Source organism: Hippoglossus hippoglossus, chromosome 10 (assembly GCF_009819705.1).
Source record: "Hippoglossus hippoglossus isolate fHipHip1 chromosome 10, fHipHip1.pri, whole genome shotgun sequence".
NCBI classification, from domain to species: domain Eukaryota; kingdom Metazoa; phylum Chordata; class Actinopteri; order Pleuronectiformes; family Pleuronectidae; genus Hippoglossus; species Hippoglossus hippoglossus.
This window is the reverse complement of record NC_047160.1, coordinates 23,239,904-23,263,476: the sequence shown is the minus strand read 5'-3', so window position 1 is coordinate 23,263,476 and position 23,573 is coordinate 23,239,904. Positions and strand designations below refer to the sequence as shown.

The 23,573-nt window shown below is 42.3% G+C and overlaps 1 protein-coding gene across 4 annotated transcripts in view; it reads left to right on the top strand.

The window, feature by feature from the left end:
• fstl5 (follistatin-like 5) overlaps positions 1–23,573 on the top strand; it is a 156,486-nt gene that overhangs the window by 77,060 nt on the left and 55,853 nt on the right. For all 4 annotated transcript variants that reach the window (XM_034598348.1, XM_034598349.1, XM_034598346.1 and 1 more), the window contains exons 5-7: positions 5,262–5,458; positions 9,417–9,537; positions 22,908–23,074. In XM_034598348.1, coding sequence (XP_034454239.1) covers positions 5,262–5,458; positions 9,417–9,537; positions 22,908–23,074 — 485 coding nt within the window. The remainder of the gene's footprint in view (positions 1–5,261; positions 5,459–9,416; positions 9,538–22,907; positions 23,075–23,573) is intronic.

Genomic DNA, 23,573 nt, shown 5'->3' with positions numbered 1-23,573 from the left:
TTTACATATGCAGTATACTGCCTGAATCTGCAAACAGACACTGATGGGGTTCACCCGAGATAAAACTCTAGCACATCAAGATGCTATTTAAAAAACCTTTTCTTGCCAAAGCATTCACTTCTTCTCTTTATTAATCAGACGCCTGTAAACAGCTCCTTCGATACGCTAATGAATTACTATTTATTGTAACTACAAATGGCTGAAAAAGCAAAACCCTGCTAAAGTAAAGCAGTAATTCAAAAGTTTCCGGTTAAAAGCAAATCTTTTGAATTTCGATAACAACGTCTCCTGTAAGTGTGCCGCTCTGTTTGACTAATGGTATTAATGAAATAAATAATTTGTCTTTCTTAGAGTGTAATTAAGGGAGATATGAAGTAGGTTCTCCTCGATATAAAGAAATAACAGCTTTAAGAAATTGGTCAAGTTTTCACCAGTTACTTAATAATGTGCAAGTGTTTGGTTTTCTTGGGATCTTGAGTCGTTGTTGAGATATCATTACTGACCTGGAGTGGCTCCATATCACTAACACATGCGAAACAACAGCGCACAGCGTCACCCCAAAAAGTTCAAGCTTCGTTAGCACATATCCCTTAATCGGGTGCTGAGACACATGCGAATTTGGATGCATGGGTTTCTCATATGAACAAAGTAAACATCTACCAAGGAGGTTATGTTTTCACCCCTGTGCGTTAGTATAGTTTGCAGGATTACGCAGAAAACGACTTAATGGATCACTACAACTTGGTGGAAGGAAGCTGTACGGGTCGGGGAGGAAGCCATTCCATTTTGAGAGGGCGTCTGTTGACATTCATGGATCTTGATGGAAAAATCTTATTCTACGACATATTTACGGAGCTGATATCTACGAGTGTGTGACTTTTAGTGCAGCTTGTTAATATCTGTGGCGTTATGGGCCAAAAGTGTAATGATCTGACGTGGAACGACACATGAGTTCTCATACACTGACAGAGTGGACACTTGACCTCCACATCAGACACGCTGGTGCTTTTCATGGTGGAACCTGACGAGCTGTTTAAAGTACATATGAAGCTTTTGTGATCAGAAACATTTGTCAGAAGTAAAGTTTGGTTAAACAAAAATGTACAGTAAAGCAAACTGTGATATGTCTGTGTCCGTTATGTGCCATAAGCAAGCAGTGATGGAGATTCAGGAAAATACCATTAGGTTTTGGCTAAAAGTCGCTTTGACAGATTAACAGCTGCAATGAAAAGAAACTTTCCTTTTTTAGTATTAAGTAGTTTTAGTAGTAATGGATTCTCTCATAACAGCTAAAGGGATGATGACACTTCGAGTGTAAAAGCTCCTGTGAGAGAAATGGAAAAACTTTCACAGCCGGACTCCACATCAACCACTTCAGTTACATCAGCTGCAGAATGTCATGTTTCATCCATGAACACTGCGGAAAAAATATCATTACGCCAAAGCGTTCTAGTGGGAGTCTTACAGTTGATGGTTCTATTACTAACTCTGTCAGCTCTCCTTGAACGCTGTTTACTCAGCTTGTAATTGGATGTTGTAAACAAGGACTGTGCTGCCATTAGTATGTGTTATAAATGAGCAGACTTGAGATGAGTGTAAATGGAAAAAATTTAAGATTACACATGGGGAAACTGGAAGATTAGGTGGATTTTGGCATATGTGGTAATTGAGCTGTAGCAGTTCGAGAACACGCCGGAGAGGAGACTGTGCACGGTTGGTTGAACCTCTCATCTTTCTCAGCAAGTGGAAAAAAAGCAAACAAGCAAACATAAAATCCAACTTTAGCCCATTTGCCTTTAGATACAAGGACTTTGTTTTTTCTTCGAGCAGCTTGTGTGAAGGTCAAAGTGTTTGCGGTGTTGATTGTGCAGTAAAATGAACAGGAGGACAATCGGGTGAACAGTGCGGGTTATTTTCTTCACTCTTGCAAAAGTCACACTTTTTTACATCTGTGGAAACATGCGAGAGGTTTTTCCGACACATTTGAAAAGAGCAGCTTCTATTCAGACTCCGAAACCGGCATTGGATCATTTTTAAATTTATAAAATTCACTTAAATTACACAGCGCCAGAGAACAATCACAAAGAAATCCAGCCACATAAATGAGCATCCTTATGATATTTTGTATTTTTTTAAATAAGCATAGCCTTCTTTAAATGATCCCAAATTCCTCTTTGCTATACTGTGCTCAGTTAGATTAGAGTCAACCTCAGGTAGAGAGCCACCACCACACATCAAACTGTGAACAGCCCTTATTTAAAGTGTTAAGTTGAACCTGGAAGAACTTGTGAGAGATTGAAATGTGTTTGCTGGCAGCCAACAGGAGCCTCACCTCTGATGTGAAAGATTCAGTGCATCATTCAGTGGTTTATAAAAGTCGTGATTCAGTGGTGCCAATGTCTTGTTTGCTCCCCGACATGTTGTTTCCCTGGTTGTTTTATTCTCCTTTAAAAAACGCAGGATATTCGACTGGCATGAAGTTCAAATCTGGGCTTCTTCACTGATGATTTGAATCAGTTCACTTTTAGATATTTTAAAAGTATCATGGCTAAAAGTGCTGATTTAGTTTTGTATATAAAAATGGAGGATGCATCTCCACTCCCCCCGAAATGAAAACAAGATATCCTGCAGCCATCTTGCACCTTAGACGTTATTTGGAACCAGAGTCTGAGTAGTAGTGATGGTGGTCGTGAAGCCGCAGTGTCAAGGTCCTGCTGATGGGCCTGTTTCTATCCTGTAAAATGATCAATTGAAACCCCACTGAAGGGGAAAATTTACATTTGAACAAATGTATTCGACAGAAACCATCTTTGTAGTTCGTTCCATGCACCATTCACTAACATGGAGGAGGCAGGTGTCATGCAGCCAGCCACCAGGGGGCGATTGAGATGATTGGGGAGTTGTCATATCATCAATGTTTATAAACAGTCTACAGATACACTTTATAAGTTATATAAAGTTAAATGGTTGAAATTTGCATCTTTCTTTCATTGGAACCAGTTTGAATGAGCAGCACGACCCAACGCTGGGTTTTATGAGACTGACAATATTAATCTAACTCAATTAAATGGATTGAACTGTGAACAGATTTCTGTGGAGCTGAACTGGACAGTTTTGACATGTTGGCTTAGATAATATCTGAGAAGACATTGTTTAATTACTTCTGACGCTCTCCTGTGCAGTTTGGATATGAAGGACATGTGTAGACTGTGTGCGTGTTTGTGTGTGTGTGCGCGTGTGCATGTGACAGAGCCTGTTCCTTTGACGTCGGTGACCTTCATATCTCCTGGGTCCGCCAGCAGCCATTTTGTTTTTTTATTCATTCTGCCATTTGTGACCAAGGCAGCTTGTCTGGCACTGACGCCTGTCAAAACAGCCGCGGCCCCATGATATGCAGAAGTTCATCCAGTGTGGTAATTAAACATGCTGGTTCCATTCCCGGGAAATTCACCAGCCACATTCGCCGGTTTTAACTTGTAATTCAATAGATTCTCCACTTGGTTTGTTATGTGCAGCGGCTGGTGGAGGAGACGTAGCAGTTGTCGTTCACACCCTGCCGGCTGCAGGAAGCTCCAGACTGAGCGTTCAGCCCGAACATCTGTCAACAAGTCAGTTTGTCTCTCTCTGACAGGTGGAGCTGCAAAAAACAACAAACCGAAGCGTTGTTCCAGGGTTTCCTCGCTTGTGTTTAATTCTCTCCACCTGGCGAAGCAAGCTCTCAATTATTCAGCTCTCCAAGTCGTTATTAGAAAAGCAAGCACAGACAAGAGGGGGTTTCTATTGGGTGACATTTCAACAGCCAAGAAACAACTGAGACGTCCTTCAAACACATGGCTCAAAGCATTTGGATCAATTTACTCAAACATTTTAAATTGCCCAGACAAAAATCATCTTTGTTCAGTTTAATTTCATGGATATTTCTCTTGTTTACACATTGTTTCTCTTTATCTGGAGAAAATGAAATTATTCTGAATATAAATAACTCCTGACTTGTGTATTTATGTAGTTTAAGCCAAAATAAACACGATAACTTGCATCTCAAACACTCCTCAGTCACAATTCTAAATATTTCAATTCCAGAAATAAAGTTTCTTCTCCTTGTGACTTAACGAGGACACGGAGACTCTTTGATTCTACCTGTCAGAGAGTTAGGAGAGTTGCTTCCAGCCTCTTAAACCCAGATGACGGTGAGGGTCAGGATCACACCAAGCCCCTCGTTGAAATACTCTCTGAAGGAAACATCTGGGGGAAATTTACCTATAAGACATAAAAAAATATCCTGCGCGTTGGATAATGACACGTCACCGGTTTCTGAGGTCGCTTTTCTTCTGCATAACAAGTCACCGGCTCCCAGCGAGCACCGACTTCCACCGACCGGAGATCTCATTACCGCGCTCACCAAATCCTTCTCTCCCAATCATCACCCTGCAACAAAAGTGAATTTGTCTCGCAGCTGCTGTTTCCTCCAAAGTCAGTGATCACGCCGGAGCGAGCGGCGATGTCACCTCCCTCCCCGGAGATCTGCAAAAAGCGTCTCCGTGCCCGAGAAAGTTTCCCTTTTCGGGCTGAATGACATCAGCTAATACGACTGTTATTAGCGGAAAAAAACACTTCCGCGTCCCACAATGAGAATTTGATGTGACATGTGTCAACCTGTAGTTGTAGTCATTATTTTCTCTTTGCACCGACTCTACCCCCGCCAAAGCTTTCATGTAGTTGACTTCTTTGATCTGGGGCCTTTGATGGCGGATTGTAAATACATCGGCGTCGTGTTTTCTGTTGCTGTCAGCGTTAGCTCTTGACACCTGTGTGATGAATTTGTTCGTCAGTTCCTTTGTGGAGACGGGACTGCTCCTTTTTTCCGAGTTGGAGGCAGTGGGATGCTGCACGCCTGTTTGAGCTTCCCCCTTGGGAAGAGGAATAATCCAGTTATTATTGCCATCCTGTTGTTATTGTGCGGCAGACAATCACAGCACAGGCTCAGATTTGGATTTTGCTGAATATAAACAGCAGCTTATTGTTAAATAATGTGAGTCTACGGGGGGATTGTAGTTTTCACAGGTACTAATTGGCTGAGATTTTAAACACAGCATCCAATTCTTAAATTCAGTGCTTTTAATCAGGGGGCTCTTTCTGCACTGGGGAATCATTAGGAGATATTTATCTATTTAGACTTCCTCTTAACATTTTGATATTTTTTTATTTATTCAAACAAAGAAAAAGCATTTTTCCTCACAGCCCCTTTTTCCCTTTATCCCCAGATGATGACTGCAGACTGAGCGATTACCGCCGGCTGAAAACCAAGACTCTGGATCTGCATGACAAGAGGTACACGGGGTCTCGCATGCACGGCGCCCACAAGGACAACATGGCTGCCAGGAAGCAACTGGTTGATATGATGTTCAAACGCTTTGACGCGGACAGTAACGGTCAGATCGAATCCAGCGAGCTCTCACAGGTAAGAACAAAACGAGACATTGAAAGAGAATAAAAGTGGGTGAGATGTACTCCTGAAAATGTCCAGATAATTAGATAGATGTATAGATGGATGGATGTTTATTGCCATTTGCACAGGTACAAGACAATACAGGTAAAAAAGCTGCTGAAAGCAGCTTTACGAACATGAAGGTAAACGCAACAACTTAATCTCGGAGTCAAGCTTCTCATCTTGTATTATACAGGAGGTAGAAAGAGCTGCTTCCCATTCGGTCCCACCTCCCTCTTAAAGAATCCTCTCAAGGCCGTCAAAACCACGGTTATGTTTTTACAAAATCAAAAAACCAGAAGAAAAAGGAAACAAACACCCTGTGCACTCAGGTGTTTAAACTGCCCACTTTGATGTCTGGTGTTTAAACTACCCCCCCCCCCCCCCTCTGGACGCTGAGCTGCGCGGCTGCAGGTAAACCCTTTGAAAAGCAATGTGGGTCAAAGGAGCCTCGTGCTCATGCGAGGCTGCAGCCTTTGACCAGCGCTGCCAACAGGGACGGTGGTGAAAAGGAGCTTTCTGCTGCTGCCACGAGGAAGGAAGATATTCTGTGCATAACAATAAAGCCGGCCCGCACCCGAGGACTGATTTAATAGAGAAAGTATTTGAATAATGGAACGTGTAAGCAACCTGCAGCGTTTTTCAGATCCACTGCAGCAGTTGCCGTTCGGAGGTCAGTTTCCTGCTGATTCAATAGGATCTTCTGTCTGAAGAGGGGGCACCTTGGTGAGCCCTGTCAGGAGCCTCGACCCCACCAGGGGGGGGTCTCATTAGATTCATGTGAATAAATCTTTGTAGTTTGAGCTCAAAGCTGCTAAGTGATGCCTCAGAAATTTGGATATTTTTGTCATATCTTCATATTATTTACATATTTTTCCATGTTTTATACGTTCAACTGGGCCAGAATGAGAGAAATCAATGCTCAGCGGGTGAAATGCATAGTCAACAGTGTTGTGCTGTGTTTCTTGGAATAATATTGTCAGTTTGCTCCGAGTGTGAATTTGAGTAAGACCTTTCAACCCATCGGATATTACTCTGGGCTGATTTTCAGACCTTGAGGTGCTAATGCGTTTATTCTGTTCCACGTTTTCCTCTCGATGTTTGAGTGGCACGAGCAAGTCAGCAACAGTTAACATCCACATCTTCTGTGGAATGGTTGACAGATTTCCTAAACTGTCAGTAACATCAGAAAAAACATATTTTAAAAGACAGCAAGAGAGGATGGGATTTCAGAAAGGGTTAGAATTTAAATAAAACTTATTGGCTTCTCAACGGAATCCCAAAAATATGTTTCTTAACATGCGTCTGAATCCAAGTTTCTGTGACTTTGATTTACACACAGCTCTGTAAGAACAATAGATTTCTAGATCTTGTCCCCGTCATACTGCAGCCCAAACTTGTTTTTCTTTTGGGCTGCATTCATAGGAAGCTGCACAAACATCCAAAACAAGAAACAACTTTCTTTCTTCTACCTCACAACAAAATCACTCCATTCATCCATCAGGTGTAGAACTGACACTGCATTAGTAAAGAATAATTGCACGATGAAATCAGAGTGAAAGTGCTTCATCAATCCAATCTCAGAGTTAAAGATGGTTGATGATAGTTTCAATGTCCCTCAACGTTAGTGTGCATGCATTCAGTTATTATGATTTCCCTCCGCAACATATGTAGGAGAATCTATGGTTTTCTTCCGGTAATTTAAAAATGTGAGAGACCTTCTCAGAGCCAGGGTTCGGTTTAGTGTGTTGTTGGCTGCTGGCGCTTCATGTTCGGCTCAGTGGAGGAGGACCAGCTCCCTGTGAACTGAAAACTCAATAATTCATCTTAGTTTCAGGTGATTATACACCAATTAAAACTTAATTATGAATCTTTCTTCCATTCCTGCCAATACAGCCCCTAAATCCTGCTCACTGGGCCGCTAATGAGTTTTGATGTTGAGTTTTTAATAGCTTAGAAGAACACTGTTTCATTTTCTCTCCGAAAAATGTGAGCTTAAAATACTTAAAGGTTCAGATTTACTAAGATTACATTTGACAATCTGCATGTTTTCTTTTTGCTTATTGACAAGCTAATCACAGTCTCATGAGCAGCTGAAAGTATAAAACCAGAGGCCCCCCCCCCCCCCCCCCCCCCCCCCCCCCCCCCCCCCCCCCCCTCGTGTCCTGAAGCCTCCTTTATAATCGGAGCGCTCATTTGAAATTCCAGGGGTGGAAATCCTCATCTTGGCTCACTTGACTTGCTGGATCGTGCACAATTGTCACTGACCTTTTAGTCTCAGTTGCCCTTTTTGAAATGGCAAATCAAAACTTATCCCCCCCCCCATGTGCGTTGCTCATATTTAAAATCAAACCATTTACCCCCAAAAAACCCCTCATATATGAAGATAGTATCATGGACGCAGCTCTGGCTCTGTCTACCTGAGCTGCCGTGTCTAAAAATGTATTTATTCCACAGAGGATAAAGATTCAGATTTCTTCTGTGTTCGGTTTAAAGTTCCTTATCGCTGATTTTTCGCACTGCAACTAAAGAAACATTTATTTTAAACATTTATTCCCTTTACATGTGCAGACTCTTCTGCAGTTCGCGGCATAATTTGAAAAAAAAAAAAGATTCCGAGTTTATTTTTGAAATAAGTGTTAGAACCAGTGACCTTTACCGCACACGTACAGTTCATTCAACGTGTGAATCCTGAGGGACACAGTTAGACATCTCTCTACAGGTGCCCCACACTAGTTCTGCAGTTTTCCCTTCAGCACTGACAGCAACAAAGACTGTGACTCTCCGGTCTGAGCACAAAAACGGACCAGAGAATGAAGAATAGAGTCAAGATTCAACACCTTTCTTTTTTTTATCTTTCGGCTCAGTTTTGATTTAGATAAGTTTATTTGTAGATCAGCTTCAAATCTATGAAATAAATACAAGAAGAAAAAGATGAGATATGAAAGACACAGGCAGCACCACGGTTATTTGTCTCCTGCAGAGTTACGAGGATCGACTAAAGACATGCCATTACAGGTGACTCCTAAATGTAGGGGAAGGGAGGTGCATTGATCTGATGGACGGGACGTGATGTACAGAGCCGTCCCCTGTGATCAGCGTTCTGACAGCTGATCCAGAATGATGGATGTGTCAGTGCCGGGCGGAGGCTGGTGAACAGGATCATGTATCAGCATGAAGCTGAAGGGAGGAGGATACAAACCTGCACGGTGTTGGTTGAACTCCATTTCAGAGGAAATTAATGTACTTTTTCTTATCTATTTAAAAAAAACACACAGGGTTCACTACTCTGTAAAACATTATGCATATCGTTTTTATTCTGGGGGCCAAGGTTGTCACATGTTCTGTTTTACATTTAGATAAATGTATACGATGTTTACAGAACAAGATCAAAATCACTGTAGTAAAACGCCTGTTAAACATGACACATCTCAAACCTCAGCGTAGGGTTATCGGCCTCTTTAGGACCTACACACACGTAATGAGATCAGATACGTACCATGGACACAGGAGGTTTCTGCATACTACTTATATTAAATGGCAAAATATCCTCTCTCTGATATAGATGAAAGGAATATTCGTGAGTTTCCATCATGAGTCCAGTCTGCTGTTTTGATTAGGAGAGGTTAATAAACACATAGTGAACCATATTCAAAGTAATTGGACTTTTAAAGTATTATATTCCCTAAGCAATAATGGATATTTGGGTGGAAAACAAATGAAAGATGTTTTTAGCGAATATTTGACCAATTTATTCAGTATCAACAATTTTGAGACTGAAATACAAATCCTAAAAGATACACGTCCTGCAAACCATGTTTTCTTGATACATAAATGTTAGTTGATGTGTTGATGACAGGTGCTTGTGTAAATGAGGACATTTAGACTAAAATACACTGTAAACTTTAACCAACCATCATTGTGTTCTCAGGTGATCAAACAAGAGGGCCTGTCCAAGGACTTTTCTGAGTGCACGTTGTTCGACCTGCTGAAGTACAACGACGTCAACGACGACGAGCACCTGACAAAAGAGGAGTTCTACACGGCTTTCGGTGAGTGCACAGCTTGGTTTGCAAAACTCAAATAAATGACTCGACACAATATGTTTGAGTGATGAAGAAAAAAAACGCATTTTGAGCTTTGAAATTGTGGAAAAAGAATGAACCAACAACGTGTGATATTTTCCTTTTTCATTTGTCATTTACATCATCTGAGAAACAATGTGCACCAACACCTTCATTATCTCCTTGAATTTTATGCTCTTATCGTCTCAATCAATAAACACTGAGGAAAAAGTATCTGCATCATCTTTACTGGGACCTTAATGTAATAATACTTATCAACCTTCAAAAGATAAAAGAAAACTTGAAACAACAGAAATCTGTTGGAGCAGCAGAAAATCTTTTACAAACATCATAAATTCACGTACATTTATTTCAAACCTCACAGTGTGACGAGCGGCTTGCTTCACATTTAACGGCATAAAATATAAGCTGCGTGTCTTAAAATGTATAAACCTCGCGGGCTCCATAAAAAACCAAAGGTTCTCTAATTAAATTTTGATTGTGTCTCTGAAATCGGAGGAGCGACCGACTTGTTCTTAACATCTGAACCAGTCAGTCTGTCGCATTTCCTTGGAAAACGTGGGCCGTGTTTCAAAGTTTACGACGGCGATAAACTCGGAGGAGTGTTTGATATCCTGCCAGAGGTTCACTCACTTTGAACTGCAGGTTGTTTGTGTATTGTGGGTCTTCAGATGTTTTCCGTCCGTCGGGATCGATGGATGAAGGATTTAAACCCCCCCGGTGGAGGAAAAGGAAGCAGGTCACAAATATTATGAAATAGTAGCATCCTGCCTCCTCCTCATTAGGAAACATAATGACGACAGGTGCTCTTCTATATCTGAGACGCGACAACAAATGTGCAGCGGCTTCCCTCCCTTGTTTCCTCCTCGTGATCTCTTTCATGGTTCTGACATTTTCAGTCGGCTCGATATCCCCTCGCAGAATATCCTCTGACATTTGGCTGGCTTGACACATTTAGCAGTGGGAGAGAATTCACGATCAACCGTCAACTCATCAGCTCCTTTTGTATTTAAAGCGCTTTCCTTGAAGAGACCATAATTATAAAATGAAAAGTAAAAACATCACGAGAGCAAATGGCAAAGTGGAAAAAGTCTGGTCTCGTCTGCTAATCTCCACATCACACGTGGATGTGTGGGAGCAAAGCCCTCCTGGCAAACCCATGAAACGAGGGGGGACCTCAGCCGCTCCGTGGAGAGCTGCCTGCGTTTCCTTGAAGACTTGAGTTGCTCCAACTCCAACTACCTCCTCTTCACTTTTTCAGATCCTGCAGCTTAACCGCTCACAAAGAAATGGAATATTTCCTGCCGGTAAATCTCTCCCTCTGTGGCTTCTGAGTTCCTTCCCTTTCAAACCTGTTTCATTCTTCTCCTTCACCACCTCTCCTCCGCTCTTTGTCCTTACCTGCCGCGCGGCGTCGTTAGAAAAATTATGTTATTATGTAAATGCTTCATTAAAACGCTTGAATTGCTTCTATAGTCAGGTGGAATTTTTTTTTATTTTAACAAATGAAGTGTTTTTTTAATCAAGCAATAATGTGCTTCTTACGACTGAGGTGGTTTTTGTGTCTTTGTCAACTTCTTGACTCGAGATATTCCGACACTCTGCTGGAGCACTCAAAGCCATTTCACCCCTGTTCGTCTAATACCGAATTCAGATGAGTCTTACATTCTTGGAGGTCTTGTTTTCTTTATTTAATTCACAGGTAAAACTACTTCCACTCTGCTAAATACTTAGGTGCCTTGGAGGTAGACCCTCAATATGCCTGTGAGGCAGCTGAGAACGAAAGAGGCAGATAACAAGGTCACAAATCCACCTCCTCTAAAGATGAACAGCTGCACCGAACACTACAATTCATCCACTTTCATGAGATTTATATTCATGCAACCAAGGGATATGATCCTGGTGCAAATGAGCAGATTGCAGAGACGCAGCTTTTTTTCAAAGCGTTATCACGTGTGGTCTGATCCCAGGAAAAAAGAAGGTCATGCCTCCACCAGACCCAACAGTCCTCTTATGAAACCACTGTTAAGTTCATTAGATCCGGATTGTTATTTGGATCTGCACCAAATGTCAGTCCTCAAAACATGTCATGTTTAAAAAATCTAAATCCATGAATTACTCTGAGACAAAAATGTTATATCAAGAAATTGATGAAATCCAAATGGATCTACCCCTGGATCTGGATCTGTTCCTTCTTCACACTAGGAAGTTACACTTCTCATAATAACATACAAGATCTCTAACTTGGTGTTTTGCTGCATTGCATAGCTTTGTTCAACATTATTTCCAGCCGCATATGCAGCACTACATGCCGCGTGATCTCTCGCTGTATCATCCGTAAAGTTGTTACCATCCACGGAGAAAGTCCGATCTCACAATTTCTGCTGCAGTTGTGCACAAACCCACAAGTGGCATGCACCACAGTTCTCTCTCTCAAGCAAGAACTTGTCTTTCACAAACTAAGAGCCATCTTTGTGCTCATCTATGCACATTTATTTGGATCCGCAGCTAAATGTAATGTTTCCTGACCCATACAACATCTTTCCACCAAGTTTCGTAGTTATCCGTTCAATAGTGTTTGTGTAGTTCTGCTAACTAACAGACAAATCAATAACACAACCTCCTTTTGCCGAGGGAATTAATTGGTGATGCATTCTGTCGTATGATGTGTTTTAATCAAGTAAACAGTAGTCGCTCAGGTTTCCTTTGCATGGACGATCCAATGAGGTTCCTCCGTATATATTTATAAATCAACCGTGTAGCGTCTCACACATGAGCTGCTTTTTTTCTTTTACACATTTTTGTCATCTGAGTGGACGGGGGTGCAGAGCCGTCGACATAATCCAGTGACAGGCGTCCTCAATAATGGCCCGAGTCATGGCTTTGAACATGTATTACATTGGCTTGCAGCAGCTGTAGCCCGGAGACGAGTGATGCAGTGCAGCAACATGGACCGGCAGCGTGGAAGTATCTGGTCTTACAGCCCACGGTCACAGCGCCTGAGGCAAACACGCATTGACAAGTTATAGTTTCTCACTTCATTGCTGACATAATCTGTGAGTGGCAGCTATAAAAAAAAAATCTATGCAAATACTTAAAGCGCTGTCATAAAACCGAGCGCCATCATAAAGTAAATCCGTTGATGCAGTGTGTCCAGAATTAGGGCGCAGCTTGGAAGACGAACAGCAGTAAACGCCGCCTGACTCCCCCCATGAAAACTGCACCTGTCTGACGGCTCTGCTAATAAGGGCCCGCTGCTGCTGCACACCTCTGTGCACGATTCAAAGTGTGGCAACTGTGTTTATCAGGACAAAAGATAAGACGTTAATGTCAATGCATTATTCATTCCTGCATTAGAAGGGACTGGAGGGGGGGGGTTGTGTTGAGAATCAATTTGCCTCGGCTTGCAGTAGGAAACTGTCTGGCAGAAGTGATGTCTTTTAATTAGATGATGTTACAGATATGAATGATGTCTGCCACGCTACTGAGAGTCAGCCCCTTGTCATCGTTGAATAATTTGGTGAGTGATGGCCCAGTGCATCATGGGTACACAGATAAGGCGCCATCCATCATGATGTGATAGCACATCATCAACTTTTTGGTGGGAGTGTCACGATACATCGGGGCACAGACTGGCAGACCCTGACATCTTTCATTTGCACGACCGAGACAAGAGACAAGACGGACACATTGGTAAATGTACAATGTAATTGTATAAACTCGCACAGCAGCGACCTTGAATATTGTTCACTCGAGTAAATACTAAAGTTTCATAAGAAATAACTCATCATTTATGTGAGTATGTACAGCAGCTACCTGCAAAAACCACTATGAGTACCGCACAGTACTTCAACCTCTTCCTGTGCCCCAGTCAGTCATTGCAGCTGAACTGCAATTATTGCAATTGAATGATTACAGGCTACGTTGTGTTGTATACATTTGTGCCTCTATAAATACAATTCTGCATCCACTACTCTCTCCACTGCCTCTAGAGCTGCACACTCTGCTAAAAAACAAGATAGCTGAAAGCACTTGCGTGCAGTCGGTGCAGCGAGGGAGCTCTGTCATCTGCAGCCGACCGGTCAGCATCTGTGATCACCGCCCAAATAAACTCAGGAAAGGTCACGCTCGCAGTTTGCTGCAAGTAATATCTCAACGTGAAGGTAAAAGAAATACGTCTGGAGTGTAGTGCACCTGATGTTTGACTTACCGCTGAGTATATTTGATGTCTGCTATCACACCCAGGCAGTGTAAGCAATGCACATGGTCTATTAGGTAGATTAACATTAGTCAGATTGGGTCGCGTTTTGAAAAAAGCCTCTAAATGTGAGGCAGACAGCGACCTGTGCCAAAGTGCTGTTTAAGCCCCTTTCAGGTCGGCTGTACAATCACAGGCGGCTGTGCTTGTGCACCACACAGTTTAAATGTTATTAGTTTGGGTGCACCTACTAAACGCATTCTCCGAGTGTCCGGACGTGCTGCTTCACAGACATCGATGAAAATGAATGGGCGAGTGCTTGGACAGAATCTGTGTGAACGCTCCCTCCGGGTTGATTTGGCATTTAACCACGTCCCCAACAAATCCTACTCCACATCACACTGCACAGGGCTCATTCATTATTGTGGCAACCTTTAAATCACCCACCAAGTAAAAGACGTTAGCCCTATTTTGATGTACATCAGTTTCCCTCCTCTCAGTTTCTCTCCACTGTTTTTTCCTTGTAAAACTTGATTTATTCAGTACACATTATTTAGTCAGCTGATTCACAGTAATGACCTTAATTGTACTTTTTTCTATCAAGTGGAGTATAAATGCTGTTTGTGCTGTACTTCGGGATCCATCTCGCCCCTGCTCGTTGCTCTGTGGTGCCCAGATATCGATTTGAACCCTGACACCTCCTGACAGAGCACACAGCTAGAGGAGATACAGCTCTTTGATTTCTGCTGAGGCGAGGAGGGACTGGTGGTAAAGTAACATGGGCTGTAATAAGATCTGTCATATTGTAATTTTAAAGTGGCCGCCATAGATTGCTTGAGTTCAAGGTGAGAGTTGACTGTGTTTTTTATCAAGGGCAACATCTGTATCTGAGCGTTATGTTCACATCAGCATTGATTTGCCATTAACTCCGTATACAGAATATGCCTCTGGCAACACAGTAATGGCTGAGTTGGTAAGTGGCAAGTGACAACGGCATTTGTGACTTAATGGGGTAGTTCACTGAAAAAATGAAAATTAACTCATTATCTACTCACCACTTTGCCGTGTTTGAGAAGTGTTTGAGTCCACAACACACTTCTGGAGTCTCAGGGGTAAACTTTGTATCCAATACAATTTAAGTCAATGGTGACCCACACCTTAGACGTAATAAAACAACAGAAAAAACACAACATGCCTCCATACAGCTCCTGTGGTTTCACCCAAGCCCCGACATTCACATTTGACTCGAAACAAGGTCAATACACTGTGTTTTAAGCCTAAAAGTCCACTGGAAGTGGCTAAGCTAGCGGACGTAGCCACATGCTGGTGTGTCCCAGGGTCCATGAACGCACCTCTAGATAGATGCCATTTGTCTTTGTTGTATTAGTGTTTTCTCTTTCTTTTATTTCTTAGTTTGATTAGACATTTGTCTACTTTTGTTTTATTTATATTTTATATCATCATTTTGCCCATTTCCAAGTCTGACGTAATCCTCACATTAGCAGAACTTGTGCCTGGCTCTGAATACGAGTTAACGAACACACTCCACTTGCAGTTAGACATCTAAACAAACATCCAGGAAGGCTTCCTCCACTAAGTGATATTCCAGTGACGTGGCACAGCGACAAGTAATGGATACTCAGGCTTTTACTTGTCGTAACCCCTGCTGAGGATTCTATTCACATGCTGCCACAAGTGTCTTAGAATGGTTTCATAATTCATGGCTCATTTTCCAATATGTGGCTTTTCTATATTTGGAATGTATTAGAGAGATTTAAAAAGAAGTCCAAGTGCACAGGCCAATGCACTCAGTGATTCTCAACAGAGGATAGTTCTTTCCTATTCAATTGGATGATAAAGGGAAGGCATTGTATTTTTTAACAGCACATATTATATATATATTTACCCTGAAAAGCTTTTTGTCAAGACAAGCTACTTATTTGTGTTGTATACCCTGAATGCCTTACAATTCTGCAGCACAGATAAGAATCTGAATTATGGATTATACGTAACCGTCACTGTACATTATGTCTTTGCAGAAGACACAACATGCTTCAAACAAATGTCTAAAAGCAAAGTAGAAGCAGTAGAAACATTGGGTTCACTCATCACCACACACACACGCACACACACACACACACACACACACACACACACACACACACACACACGTGGACAGGTTTTTAGCATCTTAGGCAGGCAGATGTTGGACCTATGTTTGAGAAGGAGATCTTTAGTCTCACTATTTCCCTGTGCAAACATGATGCCAAGTAAATACAGTAAAATGAATGAGTGCTTCTCGTATACTTCAGCTTATACTTGTGCTACTTGGCCCACAAGCCCAGTGACTGCCTTGCTGCCGACAGTGCAGCTGGTTCTGAGGACAGTTACACAACTGGAGGTCAAAGACTTTTCTGGATTCAACAAACGAACGCTTCAGCTCTGGGTTGAATTCTAAGTTCGGTGAAACCCTCCCTCGAAATATCTAATGCCCTCTCACTAGGAGAGGTTCAATGGGCTTCTCTGGCTGTCAGGACTGTTTAGCAGGGCAGTATAAACCCATCGCTCCTCTTCTCTCAACATTTAACATCCCCTGTCAACCAGTCCGAGGTGTTTGTCGTGCACCGTTTGTAGTCGTGCGGCTTCTCAAGTGAGATGTGAGGCGGGTGTAGGTGTAAACCCAGTAGAACGCGCAGGCAGGTGATTGGAGGCTTTCTACATTTTCCAGCAGGTGAAGCTTGGTTGATGCAGGTGCTAAATACACTGGCCTCTTTCAAACAGATTGAAAGTGATGTGTCTCAGAGTCGTGAAGGCTTCACTCGACTCGACACCCTCAGTAGAAGAAATGCTACAGCTTCAGTGCTCTTTGGTTTACTTATTGCAGTAAGTGCAGTTTTGTAGTGTTTGTAGTAAGAGAGAAGAAGCAGGTAATAATTATGATTACCTAAAAAGCATTGCATTATTTATAAGCTTCTTAAAGCAATAATGCAGCAAAAACCACAATTATTTCTTGCTTTGAGAATTTGTTTTTATTTGGACCATTTTAAATAATCTTTTATTTATGATATTTAAGTGGAAATTCTCAGATTCAAATTTAAAAGTTCTTCGACCTTGTAAAAGTTGAGCTGCACAGTTTTTTCCAAATAAATCAACAAACACTAACATATCAGCATTGATGAATCCTCTTGGGCAGACGTGGAGGACGACTCAGACGATGTTGACTGAAGTCGTTACCTTGGAAGACGCTCAGAGGATCTTCATCACAAGGCTGTGATGTCGAGATAACAAACCTCAGATGTTTACAGACTTCTTACCGTCTTGTTTACGACAAGCAGAGCTGCTTTGGTTTCTTTATTTTGCACAAGCTATGAAACATGTCATACACAAGAAAAGGGCTGTTGTGATTATAAGAATACAAATGGTCTTATAAAGATCATCATTGACAAATTCAATGAGAACAGTTTGAATTAAACCAAATCAATATAGATATATAAGAACTTCAAAAAAGATATTATATTGTGCTACACACTGTTATAGTGAATATTTGGACAAAATACATAGTGAGGAATAATCTTGGTTTGTGTATATAAAAAAATATGTCATTATTGTAAAATGTAGACTATTTTAATAGCTCCACTGATTTTTGAGGCCAAAAATATATTTTGTTTTAAATACCAGTGATTCCCACAATATGTTAACCCTAAACCATATCATGAATATCTATAAAAAACTAAATATAAAGAACATTTATATCGGCAAACAAACACTGATACGTCTGTGAAAGGCTCATATCTGGGCCTTAGCTATAATATATAACTTCTGTTCAGGTAATGACCTCTTGATTTGTGCAAATATGTATTTTATATAATTGATTGTTTTGGAATATTGGATGTTTGTCGTCATATTTGTCTGTATCTGCTTCTTTATCATACGAGCTAAATATACAGTGTGCAATCTACTTTTCTCATTTCCCTGCACACAAAGCAATAATAATGATAAAGTTAAACATGCTTCCATGTGTGTCTCCTTGGATTAACATCACCCTCAGGTTATATATACTATATTAAACAACTCCTCTTAACTAGATTGAATCTGCAACGTGTTAATAGCGAAGAGGAAATGCAACCTGGATTGGTGCAAAGGCTTGATGATGATGATGTTGTTAGAGCGGCTCCATGTGCAACGGGGAAACAATTACAAAACAAAAATACACTGTGTGTGTGTGTGTGTGTGGCTCGTGGTAGAAGTTCAACGTTAAAAACAGACATAAGTGTTTTCTCTCAAGAAAGTATACGGAGCGTGTGAGCTTCAGAGTCGAGACTATTTTCTGACGTTGAGGTCCACAGAGTCACTCGTTTGCAGAATAAAAAAAAAAAGCAAGAGACACAATACTTCTTTCTTCGGGAGAGAGTTTGCACAAATCAACTGAGCCAAGATCAGAGTGTTCACACGGATGTGTTTGCTGTTTTCGGGATGTTTTATTTTTTCCCTTTCGTGTCTTTGTGTATGGGCTATGAATACTCTGCATCACGGAGAACACTTTTATCTTCACTTCAGAATGTCAAAGCCAAAGCAATCGGGGGCTACACAACCGTTCAGCCTTAGTAATATTGAACATCACTGAGATGGAGAGAGGGGGAGTGTGCTGGAGGAATGAAAGACTTGGTGAAGAGAGACAGAGCAAGTGAGCATGTGTTTAAGAAAGAGAGCGACAGAGCATGATAGAGGATGGAGTGGGGGGGGGGGGGTTGGCTGAGCAACCTTGGTGCAATTTGTCTTCATGCAGCCGGCCCCTCGCAACGTCCTGCAGGCCCAGGCTATTTTCCCTGACAAGCTTGTTGCCTCCAGTGCAATAGGTGATTTAGCTCTTGCCGTGTCACTGGTCAACATCCCATTCTGGGAGAAGAGCAGAGTAAATCAAAAGCCTGGACTTCACCGTTAATCACTAATTACGGGTTGGGCAGTGAAGGTTGATCCTTCCCAGGAGGCCGAGTCCCTCAGGCCTCAAATCAGACCAAAAAGAGGAGCCAAGGCCACTTCCTCCTCTGATAAATCTCTCGCAGAAGAGGTGCCGGACTCAAAGTGTTTGAGTCGCCTCCAAACTCCCGTCTCTCGGAGGAGTTTCTCATTCCGGTCCGATTCCAGCCATCACTTCCTTCCTGCTTCCCCTCCTCCCTCCATCCAACAGCTAAAGCCGTCTGTCGCCCACTTTCTTCTTTAAAATTCTCCTTATAACTTCACACGTTTCTATCCCGTGGGGATCAGCGGCAAATCGAGTTTGTAGCTCGCAGCGTATTCCAGAAGCATTAAGATACAAGGGGGCTGTAATTGAATGGTTAGGGAGGACATTATTGAAGAAGATTTCTGTCAGCGTATCCGCCCACCACCAGCATGGCGAGCGCCAAGTGGCTGCCTGGTGTGTAGATCTGCTGGTTTTACTGTTATTAGTGTCGGGGGAGGAGGAGGATGCATGACTGATGGACTGTGTTTTATTTTTCTTGCTGTGTTGTTTTTATTTTTGCATTATTTTAGTTTGGGTTGAGGATTTTCTTTCTTGCTTTTGTTTGTTTTGGCTCTTTTAAAATTAAGTCCACTAACTTGTAGCTAATGTCTCATGTGAGCGTGAACTGTGTCCTCAGGTGCGAGTAAAGAAAGACAAAGAGAGAGTGGCAGCGGCGCTAAGAGCTCTGCACGCTGGAGTTTTCAGTTCAAGCCCGACCGAGCACGATCAGCCGAGCCTGACCCGAACCCGACAGAAACTCAATTTTTCATGTCTGAACCTGAGCCGAACCCGATGTTTTCCCTGACATGACGAACAGCGTAAAAAAAATCAAGTAGATATTTTAACCCAAACTCTATTTCATTTCATCATCACCTGACTCGTCGGATCTTGACAGATTCTGATCGGCTCAGGTCAGGAGCAACAGCACCAAAAGTTAAATTCAAGATCCTGTTATTATAAATCCTTTATGTATAATGCTTATCCCCTGGATGCATTTTCAGTCCATCACTGGGCTCACATAAGAAAACACTGAAAGCTGTGATGGACCATTTGTTATCCCACTGTCACGTTATACCGAATAAACCCAAACAACTGATCCTGTGTAGTTCCCCTTTTGCTGGAAAGAGAACTAACTCATTAATCAATTTGCTCCATCCCGTCAGAAACCAGCGGTGACACTGTTTGTTTCTTCTCTCAAATCACAGCTCGAGCCGGCAGCGTGTCTGTGAGCCCCGAAACAATTATGTTATTGTCAAGAGTTTTCTGAACTTTCTGCCGAACTTGGACAGAAGTTCCTCAGTTGTAGCCTCAGTGCGCTTCTAATGAGGCCGTGTGAAACCAGAAGAGTTCATTTCCCTTCAGTCGTTTCTGTTCTCTGTGTCCGTGATGTGTCTCATATCACTCCGTGCCGAGTCCTGCCACTCTGTCTCTATCACATGCACACAGCTCTTATAGTGAAGGAGGAATAAATGTGGTCTGTCACATTGCGACTCCAAGTGTGACCAGGCGGGAAAAAAAATACCCTGCACAGTTCGGTTACATGTTATTTTGCAACATGGATAATGTGCAAAGAAACAAATTAACTGCATTTCCTTTTCAATTCAGTTTTATTTAATACAGCACCGAATCCCAACATTCACTAAATCAAAACACTTGACATACTGAAGTGGAGATCATAGAATAATATAGAGAAATGCACAGAAATGTCTCTTAACTAATGAATGAATACAAAATCGTGCATTATACAAACACAAGAAAACCTATTGTTTTAAATAAGATCTCACTAAAATCACCTACATATTAAGGATAAGATTCGCTGCAACTTGATATTTCAACACACATGGACAAGTGGACATTGCAACAAGAACACCTTGTATATTATCACACAATGTGATGCAACAGCCGGGCAACATTCCCTGGCTTCATGGAGCCGGTGACGTTCGGTGTTTGTCTCAGAACGTTTGGCTCAACTTGGTGGAAACATTTGTTCTGTTGTGTTGAATTATGTTTTGATGGAAGACGTTTCTGTTGTTCTCTCCTGAAAGTGGTGAAGCAGAAACAGCTTTTTCATTGTGTGTCTTGGTTTATTAACAATGGTTGAAATATCTTTTAATATAAGTTACAGATTTATACGAAAAAGATACGTGAGATTTGTTTCTTACATTTTAAAGGTTCAGTGTGTAGAATTTAGTGACATCTAGTGGTGAGGTTGCATGTTGCAGCTGAACACCCTTCACCTCACCCTCCTCTTCCAAACATGAGAGAGAATCTGTGGTAGTTTCAGTCGTCATAAAAACTCAAAAGGTTTAGTTTGTCCAGTCTGGGCTACTGTAAAAAACATGGCGACCTCTGTAGAGAGGAGACGCTCCAGATGTTAATATAAAGTATTCAAATATAAAGTGTTTAAATATAAAAGGCCCATTCTAGGATAAAGTAAACAACAACTTAAACGATTTAGATGAAACTAAATCGTACACACGGAACCTTTAAGGACCTCGTGCACCCAAAACTTGTAATGCTGCCGCAGGAGCAAATTGATCAGTTTAACATCGAGAAAAATAGGAAATGTGAAAATTAAAAACTACCGGAGAGTTTGAACGTCTCTCTGCTTCCAGTATAATCACCTAAACTTCGAGTTATACTCCACTCGGAAGAAACGGCTGAAATTAATCCTCTAATTTTGATGTAATCCTGGCAGTGATTTGCCCGGGCTTAAGCAGGGCTGCCTCGGGCCAAACGGGAGATTAGAAGTCTTAGCTCGGAGCTTCCCACTGAAAAAAGGAAGCACGAGTCGTCCCACGGCGCCGTGCGTCTGATCGGCCTGGACCTATAATGGCTGAGCCCGGTTCACAGTTCACAGACGCAACAAGTGGAGCAAACAAAGCAGATGAAGGTGCAGGTTAAGGAAGCATTCACAGGGCCATCGGTACGGGGCCACCGGAGTCATGCTGTAATTGAAGGTGCTCTCATCCTTATTCTCTGGGCTGTGGCGAGCGAACACTGTCTGCTGGACCCGCTCTTTCATTACGTTTTGTATTTCATGCCCTTAGGAGCAGAACAAATTGAGTCTCTGTTTCCTTTTGCTCCGCTGCTCATTACCCGAGAGAAAGATTAAAAAGCATTCTCTCACAGGCCACGTTACACAATGCCGCCGGAGAAACGGGACGAGTGTACATTGTGCTCGTTGTCTCATCAAAATCCTGGACGCACAAAAGACGTTAACCAACCGTGGCCCCGCTGACCCCTCGTCACCCGTCCCCTGGCTTCTCTTTCTGGCAAAATTTGCTCTCAGGATTAGTTAAAAATTAAGCGATCACAGACCACATCTCATCATTAGCAGGAACACGCATGAAAGGATGTTGAGGTACTGCAGGAATATGGAGGCGAGCAAAGCACCGACTCTGATCGAGGTCTCGGGCTGCGTTTCCATGGGGAACCTCTCCTGGAAGCACAGGTTTTTTATTTCATTCCATGTTAGTTTCATCAGAAGGGGATGCACTCCTGGGCTTCTGCAGCAGCCAGGAGAGTGGAGCTTGTTTTAAACTCTCAGAACACTGATCATGTTCAAAATATTCAAACTCCTGGTTACAAAGCAGCGCGCTTCAGATGGGATTCCAGCAGTCAGCAGACCAGCAGCACCGCCGCCTCAACCAAAAGCGCCTGTTTTGTTCTGTTCGCTTAAAAAAAAAAAAAAGGAGGTACAGAGACGAGGATCCTCCGGGAGAAAGCAGAACTTCCTTTATATTATCATCACATAAATTATGCAAAGTATTTACACAACATTAAACTTAATTCCCTCCCATTACTTTGAAAATTGCAATAATTGTGCCGCCTCAGTGCATCTTTAACTAAACCAACGTCTGCCTCTGCAGCTCGGCAGCAGCTAATTGAGACGCTCTCGTGTTTTGTTTTTCTTGTTCGTGATTCTGAAGCACCTCAGTGAGAAGCTGTGTGAATTACGAGGCGTCACATGCAAAAGGAGTCCGTTAAATTTAACATGTAAAATACAGACGGACTCACGAGTTCCAAAAAAAACACAATTTTCTTCTCTTGTTCAAGCTAAAATTTGACGTTTTTTACCCGGAACTGGAAACTTCTTCAGTCTGACGTCCATGTTTCTCTCCCTCTTGTCTACAGATGTGTACCTGCTCAACCTGCCGGACGACCAGAAAGTGAGCGTCACCACCGTGACCGTCGGCCAGAGCGCCGTGTTGACCTGTGCCATCACCGGGGAGCGGAGGCCTCCGATACTGTGGAAGAGAAACGATCAATACCTGAACTCCTTGAACCTGGAGGACATCAACGTAAGAACGACCTGACAGCAGTTATAATTTATATAGGTCGACGTACATGTTCACGGGTAAATCAACGGAGAGATGTTAATAGATAATGGGATTTATCGTTGAGTTACTACCACAACGCCCGTGAACACGTCTAATTACCAAGTGTTCACGTCGTAAAGCACCGTCACTCTTTCAGCGACGCTTTCAGAAACATCACCTTTTCTCTATTTTTAGCACGAGCTGTAAATTTTCAGATAATTTCATGCCGTATTTCCCTCTCATCATATTCCAGATTTATTTCATTTGGCAGTGGCTCAGGTTGCCGGCACATTTTATCTGACTGTCGGTGCCGGCTTTTGTGTTGTCGGCGTGACGGTAATCCAGGATGTCAGTTTGTATTCTTGGTGTCTGTGTTTAGAGACTCGCTGGGAGGGACGGGGATTTCCGACAAATAAAAAAAGATGAAGGGGGAAGGGGGGGGACGGGACCAAAGGGGTTCAGCCCTAGAGGAAGGACCTAC